The 13,688-nt window shown below is 36.8% G+C and overlaps 1 protein-coding gene across 1 annotated transcript in view; it reads right to left on the bottom strand.

Moving 5' to 3' along the window:
• Positions 1-400: 400 nt before the first annotated feature.
• The window catches only part of cdh10a (cadherin 10, type 2a (T2-cadherin)), a 28,112-nt gene continuing 14,824 nt past the window's right edge, over positions 401-13,688 (bottom strand). The window contains exons 5-12 of the mRNA XM_065276410.1: positions 12,037-12,204; positions 11,656-11,843; positions 11,319-11,572; positions 9,866-10,002; positions 9,644-9,765; positions 4,725-4,833; positions 4,293-4,544; positions 401-2,293 (exon numbers count right to left, since the gene is read on the bottom strand). Coding sequence (XP_065132482.1) covers positions 1,803-2,293; positions 4,293-4,544; positions 4,725-4,833; positions 9,644-9,765; positions 9,866-10,002; positions 11,319-11,572; positions 11,656-11,843; positions 12,037-12,204 — 1,721 coding nt within the window. The 3' untranslated portion in view covers positions 401-1,802. The remainder of the gene's footprint in view (positions 2,294-4,292; positions 4,545-4,724; positions 4,834-9,643; positions 9,766-9,865; positions 10,003-11,318; positions 11,573-11,655; positions 11,844-12,036; positions 12,205-13,688) is intronic.

Genomic DNA, 13,688 nt, shown 5'->3' with positions numbered 1-13,688 from the left:
GTCTCACTATACACTACTATCTCAGATGTATTGTTTGTTAGCATTAGCTAACAGACACATACAACCAGTTATTAAAAATACTTACAACTTGATGATAGAGTAATGGCACAGCTCCATTCTTTCAAATACAATTTGGACTCGCGTCCAGCTCTGTATTGCAACCTGATCTCACGAATTTCCGTGGCATAGTCACGGAATTTTGTGCTCATTTTTCCGTGGCATTCTCACGGATCTCCGCATTTTTCCGTGGCCCTGCTACGGACTGTCTTTTTCCGTGGCATTCTCACGGATTGGTTACTCAACTGTTTTGTCCTATTTTCTTACCATTTTCGCTTCGGTTTAGGGTTAGATTTACATGAAATGACATCCCTCCCAAACCCAACTCTAACCCCAACGCCAGGCGACAATTGTTTAAAGTTTAGAAAATATAAAAGAATACATCAGAAAAAATTATATAAACCAATAGTTAAAGTGACATACTAATGCAAACACCAAATCTAACCCTAAACCGAAGCGAAAATGGTTTGAAAATAGGAAAAAGCAGTTGAGTAACCAATCCGTGAGAATGCCACGGAAAAAGACAGTCCGTAGCAGGGCCACGGAAAAATGCGGAGATCCGTGAGAATGCCACGGAAAAATGAGCACAAAATTCCGTGACTATGCCACGGAACTTTGTGAGATCATGTTGCTGTATTGTTGACGAAACAGTCCGGTGTAAAGTGTTTGGCACACGCACGCAAATTTAATTCTTCATATATAAAATCAGTCACATTTGCGTTTGTTTCCTTTAAGGCTGTGGTTCGATGTAGGGATGCATATGAGCATTTACTACCAAATACGGAACAAGTTGCATTTGCGAACGTGAGTTGAGCGTTGCCGCGGAAAATGCGTGAGTTGAAAATCTGAACTTTGGCGCAAAAACACGTCACGTTAACCAATCAGGAGTTTGCTCTAGTAGTGACGTGATTACAGAAAGTGAGCGGAGTCGCAGAAGCCCCTCCCATGACGCAGCTTTCACGCATGAATGAAGATAGTAAACTAGACGTGGTTGACGTGAATTTGACGCCTCACCCACGGTAAGACTAAATAAAAAATATGTGACAAAATTAACACTAGTTCGGGGGTGGTTTTATTTAAAGAACTAGCTACCTACGTAACAAGCAGAGGAAATTTGGAACGGCTTGCTGAAAGACACAGTTTCAGACTCACAGTTTATAACTAACTGACTTCATGTTTTTTACTTTAGCTTTACTGAGCTGACATACATAATTAAATATCTAAAAAGTAAAAAAGTTAAAAATTCATCCGATGACCCCTTTAAAGCATTTACTGTATGTGGTCTTTCTCTCTCTCCCTATCTCACTGCTCTTTCTTTTGTTTTACTTCAAAATGTTTACTTGTCATAACACCATAGGACCATGAAACACACCATATTTGTATCTGTAGTACTGATATGTAATTCCCGGATATTGTACCATATAGGTGGAGGAACAGGGAGTCATATATAATCTGTCATAAGATGAAGGCAGTCTTGTCATGTTTATATTCACAAAATCATCCATTCATTTTGCTTTTAGTCATGTTTTTCTGCAAGTGAACAAAAAACAATATCATCACTAAATCACCTTACCACAACACCATCCACAAAAATCCATCATAGAACTGAAATTCAGCGTGTGTTGTTAGAAAACAACTTTGAAAAAAACAATTGAAGCATATCCTTTGTGTCTTCTTTCTGTTTCCTTTATGTCTCGTAGCCCAGCAAGTTCACATAAAGAGCATATGAAGTCTTGAATGGCATCTTAATTGGCCGTTCCTGTATCCTTCCCAATGTACATGTCAGCAAGCTTTTTAAACTCCGGCCCCCAGTTAGAGAGGTAATCGTATTCATGGTCTCCTTCAGTAACAGAAGTTTCTAGAGAACTCAGTGACTCCGCGATGGATCCACTGCCCTCATAAGCATAAGTGGCGAGGGAGTCGTAGGGAGGTGCAAAAGGGTCCGTGTCATTTTCTTGCAGTCTGCTAATAATGAAGTCTCTGACATCTGCGCACTCCTTCATGGTTGAAGGTCTGTGATACGGAAACAGCATTTCCGGGATGATGTCACGCCTTAACTTGTTGCTTTCGATCACCTCTGGGTGGCGCAGTGTGCCGATGTCAAATGCCTGCGTGTCCTCCTCACCACCGCCCTCATCGTTATAGCTGACCACGTTGTCTCTTACGTCCTCTTTGGAGATGATCAGCGGTTCCTTCCGCCTCTGCTTCTTTAGAGCCGAGAACAGGACCACGATCACTGGAAAAGAGTACCTTGTTAAAGGGGACATTTCACAAGACCTTTTTAAGATGTAAAATAAATCTTTATGCGAGTAAGTATGTAAGGTTCTAGCTCAAAATGTCATATAGATCATTTATTATAGCATGTTAAAATTGCCACTTTGAAGGTGTGAGCAAAAATGTGCCGTTTTGCCGTGTCCTTTTAAATGCAAATGAGCTGATCTCTCCTAAATGGCAGTGCCGTGGTTGCCCCTTCTGACATCACAATGGGAGCCAAATTTCAATGACCTATTTTTTCACATGCTTACAGAGAATGGATTACCAAAACTGAATTACTGGGTTGTTCTTTTTCACATTTTCTAGGTTGATAAAAGCACTGGAGACCCAAATGTAGCACATAAACATGGAAAAAGTCAAATTTTCATGATATGTCCCCTTTAAAAGATCTGGTTTGTGGATTTTTTGTTGAAAATAAGCTGAAACACCTAGCAGGTTTATGGTATAGTGGCAGCCTTACAGTCTTAAAATAGTACTAATGGCGATTTCCTTTCCATAGTACCCAACAGTTTGGGTCGGGTGAGCTTACATTTGGGGGCTTTCCACTTGGTGCAGTATGTAGTACCCGATACTTTTTTTAGTACCGCCTCGGTTGGGGTTCCAAGCAACCCGAGCTGATACCAAACATGACGCGAAAACACTGTAGATCACTGATTGGTCTGATAGAAACGTCACTAACAGCTTCATCGCTATAATGTAAAGATTAGCTTTATTTTCGAGTAGACCTGTTGTCATCTGTGATTTGCTGTAAATTCCCAAACTCCCTTTTAGCGATGAAAAACATCCATACCTGTTTTTTTCCAGGCTTGCAGTTTGTGGCGGCACATTCGCGATGTGCACGTCCGAATATATGCTTAAATGCAACTTAAATGAGGCTCAGCAGAGCGCCGTCGGCTGACCCCACGGGTGTTTGTACGGAAACTGTCATGTGAGACAGAGGTACTGATAAGCGCGATGGGCAAACATCTATTTGTGGTGGTCAATTTAAATTTTGTGGTGGACTGAGAAATAAATACATGTATGGGAATGTATAGCATTCCAACAACAGTCTCACTGTAATAAACTCAATGGAAAAGCTAACCAAGCCAAAGTGAGGTGAGCTGAGCCGACCTAAACCATGGGGTACTATGCAATGGAAAGGGCCTAAAATTGGTTTATTTGGGTCTTAATCATAAGGGAACCACTTTAAATCCTACACAGTATAGATAATTTAGCACCTACAGTCATTGAAAAAATTAAAAGACTACTTAAAGATTATTTATCTACATTTACTATTTATAGGTAAAGTAAAATCACCCATTGTGTTTTATTCTGTCAACGACAGGCAACATTTCTGCCAAATTCCTAATAAAAATAGTGCATATGTTTTATGTGTCCTATCATCATATCTGTCTTTTACATTGCATCTTAAGATAAATCAGGGCATTTATGTGTAAAAGTGTAGTGAAAAAGCTTTGAATTGAGTTTAACCAATATAATCATGATTTGATCATTTTAAACCATAAATAAACCACAAACGTTAGTCCAGTTTATAAACAGTAAAACTTATTTAAATATAAATAAAAAAGACAAGTATTGAGTTGTACATAAATGCCCCCTTTGACTTGGACAGACCAACTAATCGATAATTAAATCAATTGACAACAATTTTATTGATTTGTTTTTGCAGCCTTTTTTTATAGTTGTTAAAAGATTATCTAGCAGTTAAGGCCAGAAACCAACCTAAAATATCTACCAGTACCCTCTATAAAGCAGGGCTCACACATGATTTTGGCCGAATTTCAAAATGTATCATGCAGTCTGACATAAATGACTGCTGATATTGCAGTGTGCTGTGGCTTTCACCAGGCTTAGTTTGTTGTCTCATTACAAATTGATGTGACATGGGTTATAAAAACAAATCTGGGGCATCACTGAGATAATGGTTATTGTGTACAAGCATATGGTGAGCATAAACTCACTTAGGAGGATGAGGATGCAGAGGAGGATTGCCACTAGAGCTCCAGTGCTCAGGCCAGCAGAGAGCAGTAATGCATCAACGCTGCAGGAACGCATGTTGCCAGTGGCGTCACAACTACACACACGTATGGTCAACGTGCTCGTACTGCTCTGGATGGGGTAGTCGCTGTCGGAGATAACAACTGGCAGATAGTAGACACTCATTTCACGCCTGTTAAATCCACTTCTTCTGGTCAGAATCCTGGCTGTGTTATCTGTGGGGAGGGGGGGTGTTAAGAAAATATTCAGACAGCGAGAGCTGGCGATATGATCTTATGCTGACTCAAACAACAAAATATAAATCTATTCTTCCTAGTGCCAAAAAATAAAAAGATAAAGCACATGAATTTTACATAAGCTTGAAGATTTATTCGTCAAAGGGAAGATTTATTCACCTTCATTATCAAAGATGGTGAAGTTTGAATTCGGGGAACTCAAGCTGAATACAAATTTGTGACCCACAAGAGGTTCATCCGTGTCGATTGCACTGATTGTCTGTATGAGCTGGAAAGATAGACAGTTAAGCAGAATAACACCCACTGTTTTAGGCACTTTATATACATATTATATAAAACTATAGTATAGTATAACATATGAATATATTAACCTATCCTCCAACCCATACAATTGTTTTCGGTCATTTGTCATTCCCCCAAATATGACCCAGATGCATTTAATAAATTAGTGCCTTTATTGGCAGCAGGTCAAACTTAGTATGAAATGATTTATTGGGGTACAATTTTGCAATGATGACATGTATCGGGAAATGATTTTCTATCTTAACTTCCAGAGATAATTGTCTTCATATTACACATTAGACTTTTTAGGCATTTCATGACATACCCATTTATTTATTATATTTTTAATATTAGGCTATAATTATTTTAATGTATTATTTCATATAAAACAAAACATACAAAGCAGTCAAATTATTTCGGTAACACTTTACTTAAAGGGGTGTACATAAGAGTCTGACATGACACATTCATAATCATGACATGACACGTGTCATGAACATGAAGGAGATTTTATGCACATTTATGACAACTTTCATTTAGTGTCATTTGTTCTATTATGTCATTTTTAATGCAAAGATGACATTGTTTGAGATTTCTTTGTTATGACAACTTGACATAAACCAATACATCATAACTTGTCATAAATCTGTCATAAACATGACAGCAGAATAATTATCAAACTTAAGAAACTACCTAGCTTTATGGGTTAACATTACATTAAACTGTCATTTAAGTGTCATTAAAGGAATAATCCATTTTCTTAAAAGAAAAATCCAGATAATTTACTCACCACCATGTCATCCAAAATGTTGACGTCTTTCTTTGTTCAGTCGAGATGAAATTATGTTTTTTGAGGAAAACATTGCAGGATTTTTCTCATTTTAATGGACTTTAATAGACACCAACAATTAACACTTAATTCAACACTTAACATTTTTTTTCAACGGAGTTTCAAAGGATTAAAAACGATCCCAAACGAGGCAAAAGGGTCTTATCTAGCAAAACGATTGTCATTTTTGACAAGAAAAATAACAAATATACACTTTTAAAGCACAACTTTTCGTTTAGGTCCGGTCCAGCGCGACCTAACGTAAATGCGTATTGACGTAGGGAGGTCACGTGTTACATATATAAAACTCACGTTTGCTGACTATTTTAAACAATAAACTAACACAAAGACATTAATTAGTATCAGTTGACATACAACAACGTAGGAACGGTCCTCTTTCACCACATTTGTAAACACTGGGGCGGAGTTTCGCGTTCGTCCTCTGCAGTGTTGTGTGTAACGCGTTACAAAGTAACGCGTTACAGTAACGTAACTACTTTTTTGAGAAAAAAGTAGTGTAACGCGTTACTACTGAAAATTTGGTAAAGTAACGTAGTTCATTTTCCAATTCAGCGCAACGTTACTTTTGGTTAGATCTGACAGCGACACTGCCATCTGCGCGTTTGCGCAATAGTCACAAGGTCCACACACATGACAGAGGCTCGTATCAGTCTGGAAAGAAATCATGGCAAGCAAGAAGCAGCTGACGCTAACTTTTGAGGGATGGAGGCATCTTAATTTTAATCAATGTTTTATCAACCAATTGCCATATTTTAATAAGAAATAAATTAAAGAGAACAATTCAGCTTCATATTTATGTTTGAATGAAATATATTTTTTTAAACATGAATATAAAACTAAATCGTTTTCTTTTATTTATTTCTTATTTATTAAATTCAAGCAATTGGTTGATAAAACATTGATTGAAATTAAGATACAATTAATACAAAACGAAATTCACTTTAGGGAAAGGTTTCTACGAATACAAACTTAATAAAGTGGTCAAAATCATGTCTACCCACTCCGTTTGAAGTGAATTTCGTTTTGTATTAATTGTATCTTAGCATAGTATCTCGGAAGATCGTGCTTGTTAAATAGCTCTGTGGCTATACTGCACTGAAGCGGCAGTTTAAAATATAAACCCAGAATTCAGCGAACGTCAAGAACAAGAAAACTGAAACAACAATCAGACAGAGACGCGGAATTTACATAATGTTACACAGACCATGTTTAAATTTCAATGTTTCTGCACAGAAATACCAACTTGTTCACTTTGTTTGGTATTAATAAGCTGCGCATTGGAGTGCTGGCCGCGGTGCTGAAGACGCGCTCGGACGGAGGGCAGCACAGATATTTACGTGCAACCTATTGGAAACTATTATTCGTTATTATATCATTATTATTCGTTATTTTACTTTATTACTTCCACTTTACTTTATTTACAAACCCTTTTTTTCACTTAAATCTATAATTTAATTATTTTATTAACCCAACTAACTCATCTGGGCGTTCCGATAGGTTGCACGTAAGGGGAAAAGTATTGCTTTCTTCCCCTTGAGAAGAGTTCTGCACTTTTAAACTTAAAAAAATATATCTCTTTACAAAAGCTGTAATTTCGTTATTTTACTAACCCAACTAATGACTCCTCCACTTTCCAATAGATTGCACGTAGATATCTGTGTATATGTGCCATCACGCGTCTTCAGCACCGCGGGGAGCAGCCAGCACTCCAATGTGCAGCTTTTTAATACCAGACAAAGTTGTTATTTCTGTCCAGAAACATTGAAATTTATACATGGTCCGTGTAACGTAATTTAAATCCCGCGTCTTGGCCTTATTTTTTTTTTTCTTGTTCTTGACGTTCGCTGAATTCTGGGTTTATATTTTAAACTGCCGCTCTAGTGCAGTATAGCCACAGAGCTATTTAACAATGAGCACAATCTCCCGAGACACTACAACATGCTACTAATAATTCATTAATAAGAGCTGTTTTCTTGTACACAATTAAATATTTTAAGTTAAATGTACAGTGTTAAAACATGTAAAAAGGACAAGATTTTAACAATGTCAAGATCAAATGCCTGAGTAACAGGGTATTGTGTGTATGTGTTCGTGTGTTTGTGTGTGTTTCCAAAATATTTTCAAAATACAGGCAACATAAAAGTAACGTAAAAGTAACGAGTAACGTAAAAAGTTACTTTCCAAAGGCGGTAACTAAGTAAAGTAATGGATTACTTTTTTAAAAAGTAACGAGTAACGAGCAAACACTACTTTTTTAAAGTAACTTCCCCAACACTGGTCCTCTGTGACCTCTTGAAGTGATGACGTATTGCGTCGGGTCACGCTAGCGCATGACGACCGGATTTAAACGAGAAGTTGTGCTTTAAAAGTGGATATTTGTTATTTTTATTGTCAAAAATGAAAATCGTTTTGCTAGATAAGACCCTTATGCCTCGTTTGGGATCGTTTAGAGTCCTTTGAAACTCCGTTGAAAAAACTGTTAAGTGTTGAATTAAGTGTTAAGTGGTGGTGTCCATTAAAGTCCATTAAAATGAGAAAAATCCTGCAATGTTTTCCTCAAAAAACATTATTTCTTCTCGACTGATCAAAGAAAGACATCAACATTTTGGATGACATGGTGGTGAGTAAATTATCTGGATTTTTCTTTTAAGAAAATTGAATATTCCTTTAAGTGTTAATACTGTCAAATTGATTTATAACAGCATCATGAATATTTTTCTTGACCTCAACTACAGTGGTACAAATTGAACTTATCATTAAAATACATTAATACTATGTCAAATAATTGAAATACCTTAACAAAATGCAACAGACAAAAGATTATACCTTACATTAAAAAAAAAAACTTCTTTCTCACACAGAGGGTTCAGAAATTTTAATGACATATTACATTTGTACCACTGTAGTTGAGGTCAAGAAAAATATTCATAACACTGTTATAAAACTATGACAGAGCAATAACACTTAATTACATTTTAATGACAAATTAAATTTGTATCGCTGGTAAAAAGTGGTCAGTTATGTTATCTTGGTAATGTCAAGTTGTCATGAAAAGTTATGATATATTGGTTTATGTCAAGTTGTCATAACAAAGACATCTCAAACAATGTCATCTTGGCATTAAAAGTGAAATAACTGAAAGAATGACACTTAATGACAGTTGTCATAAATGTGCATAAAATCTCCTTCATGTTTATGGCACGTGTCATGTCATGATTATGAAGGTGTCATGTCAGTCTTATGAACACCCTTCAAGTAACGTGTTGTCAAACGATCGTTTATATTAAGAAAAAAAACGCGAAAGCGATCACTATCTGCTGTAAATATCAGATCCGATGTGTACACTTGTTCAAAAACTGCTGTCATAAGCAGCAATACGTCATCTTTTATTGTGAAATACCAATGGTTTTGTGTGTCTCATGATTGGTTGCATCATTATGTCATCTTGAAATGTGAGGCAATATTGGCTCTTGGGGCAGACTGCGCCATCCTCTAATGTTTCGGTTTATGTTTGAATGAGACCTGAATGTGTGCGTTGCCTTCAGAGTTCTTAATATAAAGTTATTGTATGGATTCAGTTCGCAAGGTTAACAACAAGAGTTGTTTGGAATACTTTTATACTGTCGTTTTTTTTTTTGGTCAATGTATGCAATAAATATGTGCTTTTACTTGTGTGTTGTGTTTTATATGGTTGAGAAGTGGTTGGGTTAAGGGTAGGTGTTGGGTCAGATGCTCCAATATATCTCTAAAACCATGAATGCAGAAAATTACACCTGTCTAATCTGATGCATAATGCAAGCAACCTTAAAACATTATCACAGGTTGTAATACGCTGCTGACCTCTAGATGGCGCTTATCCCTTCCACGTAACTGTATAATGTAATAAGCTGCTTGCACAAACTATGAGATCATTATTTTCGAAGGAGGGTTTTGAATATATAGTTACCTGCCCAGCTTTTACATTCTCGCACACAAATGTCTCATATATCATGGCAAACTCTGGAGCATTATCATTTACGTCCAAAACTTTTATCAAGACAGGAATGCGGCTTCTTTGGTGAGGGTTATCTGAAGGAGTAATGCAAAGAATATGGGAAATAAATCTCATTCTTGTATTTCTAAATATGTCGTGGGCAAGCTGTATTTCAAACATTGTGTTTTCACATACTCATCTCGCTGGCCAGGATGGATAGGTTGTGCCACTTTGACACTTCCCTGTCAAGAGACTTCAGAATTGTGATGGATCCATTCCTGGGGTCGATGTGGTAAAGCTTCTCAGGGTCTGTGTGTTGATCTATTGCGTATCTATGGGAAGGTGTGAGAAGGATAAAAAATATGAAAGTATTTTTATAATCACTGACTTTTCAAATGTTTAATAATACTATTAGAATTTTGAATCAAAAAATGTGAATATTCATAAATATCAATAATTATATATTAGCATTAGAAATTGAATTGTGACTAAAGAGCTCACACTGGATTAACCATTACAGAAACATAACACTTTTTTTGATAATCACCAATTCTGTTAGTGGCACAAATAGGGTGGCCATTCTTGCCAGTTCCGCCGGACACGTCCCGAACATGTTTTCGGGTTCATTCTCCGGAAGTCGCATTGCTTCGACCACATACGTCATCGAGGTTCTCACATTTCGGTTAAAAAAACATTGAAAATTAAGATTTATATCTTTTAAGACATTTAACCATATAGTTTAATTCTTACCTTGAAATGAAACGGTTGCTTTTCTGAAATTAAACCCAAAATATTAAACCTTGATGACGTATGCGGTCGACCAACGCGACTTCCGGAGAACGAACCCAAAAACATGTTCAGGACATGTCCGGCGGAACTGGCACGAATGGCCACCCTAGGCACAAACCTTACATTGGGTGGTGGTCTAATTAATTTGTTAAGCCTTGTATATATAACAAACAGTTGCACAATTTCACATACGTTTGTCTATTCACAAACCACCTGCAGTCCAGTTTTGCACTGGATTAGTGTTGTCACATGCCTATTGATTTGGTTTATTAGTTCAGGTTGCGCAATTTAATTTGTCATTTTTTTTTCTTTACATTTATATGTATTTAACAGGCTCTTTTATCCACAGTGACTTACAAATGAGATTGCATTAAATCAATTTACATTAAACTATTATTAACCGAATGTTCTTTAAAATAGATGTTTGTGTACTTTTTCAAGCAATCATGGCTGAATTAAATAATGGAGAAGAGCATCATAGCTGGGAAAATATCAAGACGTGCTTAGCAGTCGAGCACACTTTGCATTTTTTTAAAGAGCCAATTCAGGTGCAAATACAGCAGTGAAGAGATGGTATACAGTTCCAGTAAATTATGCCCGATCGCGGTAATCTGATGCAGCCTCCCCAGCCTGCAATTTAAAATCAGCATGCAAGATGGGGAATTGCATGCGTGCAAATTGCATCCAACACTAATTGTGTGCCTGTTGGCAGCGTTATCTAATTTGCATAATTTAGTGAATCAGGTATTTAAAAAATACAGACAGAGCATGCAAATAAACAACACTATCAGTATGGTGCAATTCATATGAGTGTAACACTCCCCAGACACTTTAACTACTGCATATTTAAGAGTCTCACAGGATTGGATAATCGGTTGCATCGGGGTCCCAGGCTGTAATGGTTCCAATTGCAGTGCCTTTTGGTGTATCCTCATTGACCTCAAAGACATACTGAGGTCTGCTGAAGATCGGTGGCTCATCCACATCTTTGGCTGTGACCTTGACGATGGCTGTGTCTGAGAACGGCCCCAGATGTAAGAAGTTGGGGTCCTGATGTGTGTTAGACACTTCAATTTTCACAGTGTATACTCGCTTGCTTTCATAGTCCAGTTTCTAGAATAGATCAAGAAGAGTTGGCTGTACGTTCAGTATTTGCACAGTGCTGAAAATGAGCATCACAAGCGTATCACGTTTACCTTTTTGACAACAATAACACCCTCTTGTGTTATCTCATCTGTAATAATATCAAGGTATTCTTTGCCATCTCCATCCATAATTCTGTATTTCATTTCAGCGTTTTCTCCTTCATCACCATCATTGGCTCGTATTCGCCCCACTGTTGACCCAATATTGGCTGACTCATAAGTGCTTAGGTGGTAAGAACCTTTAAAATGATAGAAATTGTGTTGATTTCAAACTAACACATATTGTATGCCATGTAAATCTTGAAGAGATTTACAGCATTGTCATTTATGCATTGATGATCCATGAAAAAGTCATATGGCTTTGGAACAACACATGATGGTGAATACATAGTGACATCATATTAATTCACTTGCAAATCACTGATATCCTACTGTAAGCAAAACGTGGCGGGCTGTCATTCACATCTGTAAGGGTGATGTTGATCATGGCAGTTCCAGATAAGCCACCCATCTGTCCTGCCATGTCTTTAGCTTGTATAACCACCTGGTACTCGTTTCTCACTTCCCGGTCCATGTTTGACAGGGCTATTCTGACAATTCCTGCACAGGAAAGTGCACCAGTTAGCATCATAACAATTGTAGAAGTTAATTTAAAGCAACAGTTTACCCCAAAATAGAGTAGTTTTTCACATGAAGTTGGTCGTAACATAATGTATATGTTTCTTTAGAAATATATATTTTAATAAATTCAGTTGGGTGAATTTATTACAGTGCAGGTACATCATGACTCCCTTTAATGCCTAACATGGTAGCGAAGAGTTTTAGCAAAAGGTACACGTGACCACCATGACACTTTTTCTGCTGTGTTGTAAATGGCTCTGTGGATGCGTACATGATGACATTAGGTGAAAGGTTTACATTCAGTGGTAAAATTCACATCACATCAGGGCCGGGTTTCCCAAAAGCATCGTAAGGCTAAGTAGATCGTAAAAACAATTGTACGAATCTTCTTAGACTTATGTGTCCCAAAAGCTTTGTAACTTAAGTAGCACTTGAAAATCATCGTAGATCTACGAGTGCTCTGGAGTAATTGTTAATTCATAAGTGCGTCGTAAGACAACAAAGTTACAAGGTCGCCTGCAGGACGACCAGCAAATTGCACTCCTGCAATGACGATAATGTTTTAAATTACAGTAGTGGTTCTCAAACTTTTTCAACGTGCGGACCCCTTGTGTACGGTTTATTCCTTCACAGCCCCCCAAAGAAAATCTATGACAAATGTGTTCTAAAACATAACATTCTAATTAAACAAAACATATGAAATTATATAAAGTAGTGCCGCTGGTTAGTAGCCTTATTTTTTTTAGGTTTAATTACAGAGAATTCATGATAAATAAATGTATTTTATAAAATGACATAAAACTGGGGCCTCCCTGGCACCATAAGCGCAGCCCCCAGTTTGAGAACCACTGATCTACAGTAAAAAAAGTTTTGAAGGGAAATGGCATCTGAAACCAAATAAATATTTACGGTACAATGTAATAATCCATAATAATAAATAAACATAGATATTAAACAACAAATAATAATAATAATCTAATTAAACTATAATATAAAATGCAGAAGGCATTTCGCAGTGGAACGAGTCCTAACTAAATAAAAATGTATTAATCTTTGGGAAACGCACGTAAATGAACAACAAATGTTCATTAAGTAGCTCGTAGAAAGCGCTCTTAAGTGCTAAGTTCAATCATTATCGGGAAACCCAGCCCAGGTTGTTTTCTTTAATACCCTGTAAAAAGTGAAAGTTGAATCTACTAAGTGAGAACATTAAAAGTGAAAAAAAAAAAAACATTTAGAAATTACTTCAATTGGTAATCTTTTTTTTTTTCGTGTTACCAATTTAAATATTTTAAGCTAATCCAACTTTCACTTTTTACAGTGTATCACTAACTAAAGTGCATGAAAAATGAGCCAGCTGTATATAAGGAGCTAAAATGCAAAACCCTATGGGTTGGTTTCCTGGACAGGGATTAGCTTAAACCAGGACTAGACCTTAGTTTAATTAGGAAATATAACTAGAA

The sequence above is a fragment of the Paramisgurnus dabryanus genome, chromosome 6 (assembly GCF_030506205.2).
Source record: "Paramisgurnus dabryanus chromosome 6, PD_genome_1.1, whole genome shotgun sequence".
Lineage (NCBI taxonomy): Eukaryota > Metazoa > Chordata > Actinopteri > Cypriniformes > Cobitidae > Paramisgurnus > Paramisgurnus dabryanus.
The sequence above is the reverse complement of the archived record's forward strand: the minus strand, read 5'-3'. Positions and strand labels throughout refer to the sequence as shown.